Below are 4811 nucleotides of genomic sequence, written 5' to 3' on the forward strand. Positions count from 1 at the left end.
TATGTGTTAACTCAATCATATACCAACTTTATTTTAATACTTCAAAGAACAAACATTTTGTTTCTCCCTTTCAACAATTAGTGTTAACCAAAAGAGGGATACAACAATAAATGATAACAAAGTACAAGGAGAAATAATAGACTTGTTTAGCAGTAAATTCTACCAAATTTGAAACAAGGTTTTAGGTATCTAAACAACTAAACAACTAAACAACTCAAGGTCTAGAAAATAGTGATATAATATATGCTTTGGCACCAAACCATCTTACATCTCTCTTCATGTCCCTAAGGATCCATCGATCTTACTTCACAAATATCCAAACCTTCCTTCCATCAAAGCATCCACATTGCTTTTTAGTTTCCCATCAATAGGGGGATACTACGAGTCTTGATGTGATTAAAGTGGGGGTACCATTTTGCTCATTGAAAGCAAAACCATTCTGTAGAATCCCACTAAAGCTTTCTCCATCGTTGTATGTATCTCTTTGTGGTCCTCTTTATGGTACATTGGTGCGAATAATATTAAAATGAATTTCAAGAAACGACAATTATTGGTCCCACAACACACCAGTGGGATAACGAATTAAAGACTCACATTCCACACCAAACCTTTCTACCATTTCCAATAATGGACGGAACAGTAAGCCTCTGGCGGAGAGAGGCCGTCTTCTTGACGGCAATGCTTGGAGTTGAAACAAGCGTCGTCGGAATAAGTACACTGTTTAAAGTAGCAACTTCAAAGGGACTCAACATTTACCCTTACCTCGGCTATTCTTACCTTCTTGCTTCTCTTCTCCTTCTTCCTTCTCTTTTCTTCACCAAAAGGTTTCTAATCTAAACTTTATTAAGACCATTCATAACCATTCTTTGTATATATTTTATTTCATTTGTTTTCCTTTTTTTACAGGTCAAGATCGCTTCCTCCACTAAGTCTCTCAATACTTTGTAAGATTGGAATTCTGGGATTTCTAGGGTAAATTCCAAATACAACATTCCTTCTTCCAAAATGTATAATATGAAATTTTCATCCACTAAGTGTTGCTAATATATGATTTTTTGTTGAAAAATATACAAAAAAAAAAAAAGAACAGTTCGATGTATGTGATTACAGGATACATAGGCATCGAATACAGCAACCCAACATTAGGCTCCGCCATAGCCAATATCACTCCTGCTCTTACCTTCATTCTCGCTGTGATCTTCAGGTTTTTTTTTTTTTTTTCCTAATCATGAAGTTTTGTAGATTTCAGATTAATGCAGATTTATTCTAGCCAGTTTTTTTTAAATATCATTTGACAGATTAATAAATATATTTAATTGGCCCATTTAATATATACTAATACTCTTAGTAATATCCAACGTGCTAGATAGTATTATATAACTTTAATATATATTAGCGATCTCTACATTTAAAAAAATAACATACGTACGTAATAATAGATCATAGATGACAGATCACGTATACGGTATACCTAACATGAATAAAGCTGCAGAAAATAGTTATTTATAAGAAAATGGTTGAAGGTTGAAGGTTGCTTACTGCTTGACTTACTACAAAACGTTTTTAAGTAGTGAGGTTTTTCATTGCCATGTAATTCAATATAAGAAGTTAGGGTTTTTTTTGTGTTAATTTTATATTTTTAAAGATCGGTTCAAATGAACTAATCCAAGGAAAATAATAATCCTTCCAATTGATTCTTTTGAGTAAACAATATTTTGTTGAAAAAAAAAAAAAGTTGAACCAATCCGAGGAAAACCCCTTTAACAAAAAAAAAATGAACCAAATTGAGGAAATACGCTAATAGTTTTTGTTGTATGTGCTTTAGCTGGTAGCGGATTTTTAAGTAGTTAGGCAAATCCATTTTAATTATTCTTAAGTATTTCTATCAATACGTTCATTTTATTCAAGTTCAAATGATATGAAGATAAGCTTGTTACTATCGCACAATATCTTGTGGTCCAAATCTAACAAGGACGTTTGCATGAATGTAATAAATATGTGTTAATTGGTGTTTTTTTTTTTTTTGAGCAAAATTAATTGGTGTTTCTTTTATCATATTCATATCTTTCGGAATGAAACGTAACTAAACACATTCGATGTCAATTTTTGAATAAAGGATGGAAAAGGTATCATTCAAAGAAAGGAGCACTGTAGCCAAAGTGATGGGGACAATCCTTTCATTAACAGGCGCACTTGTAGTGATCTTCTACCACGGTCCACATGTTTTTGTCGCATCTTCTCTGCCGTATGTAAACTTCCGTCTGTTTTCTCCATCATTGTCATCTTCAAACTCTGATTGGCTCATCCGAGGAGCCCTTTTTACAATACAAGGCATCTTCGTTTCTGTTTCCTTCCTTCTACAGGTACCATTTTTGTTGTTCAGTCGTTAATTAATAACGAGGTATAAAATTATATAGAGAGTTGATATATTAATATATGAAACATCAATTTCATTCCAATATTTATTTATAATTAAAATGATTTTTCTGACAGGCGCATATAATGAGTGAATATCCAGCAGCATTCACAGTCTCCTTTCTGTACACTCTATGTGTTTCATTCGTGACCACGACGATTGGACTAGTAGTCGAAAAGAACAATCCAAGCGTTTGGATCATTCATTTCGATATTACTTTGATAACAATTGTTACTATGGTATGTTATATACATTTTAGATTTTGTTTTCTTACATCAAAATACACCTTTATTTCTTTTCTTTTAACATAGTTTTCTTTATAAAATATTTCAGGCAATAATAACATCAGTATACTATGTGATTCATTCATGGACAGTGCGACACAAAGGACCAGTGTACTTAGCAATATTTAAGCCTTTGTCTATTTTAATAGCAGTGGGTATGGGCTCCATCTTTCTCAACGATTCTCTCTATCTTGGATGGTACATGAATCAATATTGTTTTCATACGTACATGTACATATCTATAAACAAAAAAACATCTACTCATCTTCGATTTTGTGCNACTCCTGGGTCTAGAACCTGGGGGGTTGCTCCGAGAAATCCTTTCTTTCTCGTCCACTCAGGGGGGTGCGGACACACCCACGCGGATTACAGGTGACTGGTTACAAGAATGGCGGGGAAGTGAACAGTAACCGACAACATTCAGGGATGGATGTAGACCCATCGGGCAGGGATACTTATTCCGGTCCTGGGAGAAGTATTGATTACTCGACTAAAAGGAGAGGAACCCCATCGAATGAAAGAAGAGGAGAGGTGGCAACCATTTTCAAGAACCAAAGAGACTGAACAAGGGAAGCCCNGCAAGAACGACCAAGTTTAGAAATAAAATAAAAAATAGACTACTATTAGACTATTAGTTAACAAATACCATATTTATAAAATGGTTATAAGTCTTTATGAACCTAGTAGTTGGAAAAGCAAATACTATGTATATTTTAGATTATTTTTTTCCTTGTACTCCAACATTCATAAATAAGTTATTAGTTTAAACGAGTTAACATATTTTACTTAAGTTTGGCTCCTTTNTTATGAGTCACTGAAACGACGGCAGGAGGGCCTTTGATTATAAAAAAGGCGAGCAAAAAACGAGCTTTTCCCCCCTTTACAATATGAAGAAAGAAAGAAGGGTTGAAGTTTAGACCGCTCACAGTAGTTCTACCTATAGAAAAGATCATGAAAGAGGCGATCAGAATGGTACTCGAATCCATTTACGATCCTGAGTTTCCATACACATCGCATTTCCGCTCGGGTCAAGGCTGCCACTCGGTCCTAAGGCGGATNTTTTTTTTTGGGAGAGTATGCCAATATGATCTTAATGAGGTGCGGAACTTTGCATCTGACATTCGTTGGGCTTCCCTCTTCAGGAGCTTGCGTCCCGGCCGTTTTTGTGCAATAAACCCCTCCGGCCGAAGACTAGTGGTAGGTGGTCCCGCGTAGCTTTCGGAGAAGGGTAGCCTTGTGTGTAAGCACAGCAATGAACCGCGGCGAACCCTCAGACGACCTATCTAAGATTAGGGGGGGAGATCCTCAGTAGTGGTGACCCTTTCACCTCTTCCCACGGACTGATACATGTACCGAATGCTCATACGGGAAAGTTGACTCCTGGGTCTGGAACCTGGGGGGTTGCTCCGAGAAATCCTTTCTTTCTCGTCCACTCAGGGGGGTGCGGACACACCCGCGCGGATTACAGGTGACGGTTACAAGAATGGCGGGGAAGTGAACAGTACCCGACGACATTCAGGGATGGATGTAGACCCATCGGGCAGGGATAATCATTCCGGTCCTGGGAGAGGTATTGATTACTCGACTAAAAGGAGAGGAACCCCATCGACTGAAAAAAGAGGAGAGGTGGCGACCATTTTCAAGAACCAAAAAGACTGAACTGAGGGAAGCCTTATGAGTCACTGAAACGACGGCAGGAGGGCCTTTGATTATAAAAAAGGGGAGCAAAAAACGAGCTTTTCCCCCCCTTTACAATATGAAGAAAGAAAGAAGGGTTGAAGTTTAGACCGCTCACAGTAGTTCTACCTATAGAAAAGATCATGAAAGAGGCGATCAGAATGGTACTCGAATCCATTTACGATCCCGAGTTTCCAGACACATCGCATTTCCGCTCGGGTCAAGGCTGCCACTCGGTCCTAAGGCGGATCAAAGAAGAGTGGGGAATCTCTCGCTGGTTTTTAGAATTCGACATCAGGAAGTGTTTTCACACCATCGACCGACATCGACTCATCCAAATTTTGAAGGAAGAGATCGACGATCCCAAGTTCTTTTACTCCATTCAGAAAGTATTTTCCGCCAGACGACTCGTAGGAGTTGAGAGGGGCCCTTAC

The 4811-nt window shown here is 37.7% G+C and overlaps 1 protein-coding gene and 1 pseudogene across 1 annotated transcript; both read left to right on the top strand.

The window, feature by feature from the left end:
* LOC104698713 (WAT1-related protein At3g28070) lies at nucleotides 574-3076 on the top strand. Its single transcript, XM_010414120.2, has 6 exons — nucleotides 574-824; nucleotides 907-972; nucleotides 1091-1204; nucleotides 2117-2363; nucleotides 2494-2655; nucleotides 2750-3076. Exons 1-6 carry the CDS (start codon nucleotides 628-630, stop codon nucleotides 3074-3076), a joined length of 1113 nt encoding a protein of 370 aa, XP_010412422.1. The 5' UTR covers nucleotides 574-627.
* LOC109133288 overlaps nucleotides 3766-4811 on the top strand; it is a 3343-nt pseudogene continuing 2297 nt past the window's right edge.

Source organism: Camelina sativa, chromosome 6 (genome assembly GCF_000633955.1).
Source record: "Camelina sativa cultivar DH55 chromosome 6, Cs, whole genome shotgun sequence".
Classification (NCBI taxonomy): domain Eukaryota; kingdom Viridiplantae; phylum Streptophyta; class Magnoliopsida; order Brassicales; family Brassicaceae; genus Camelina; species Camelina sativa.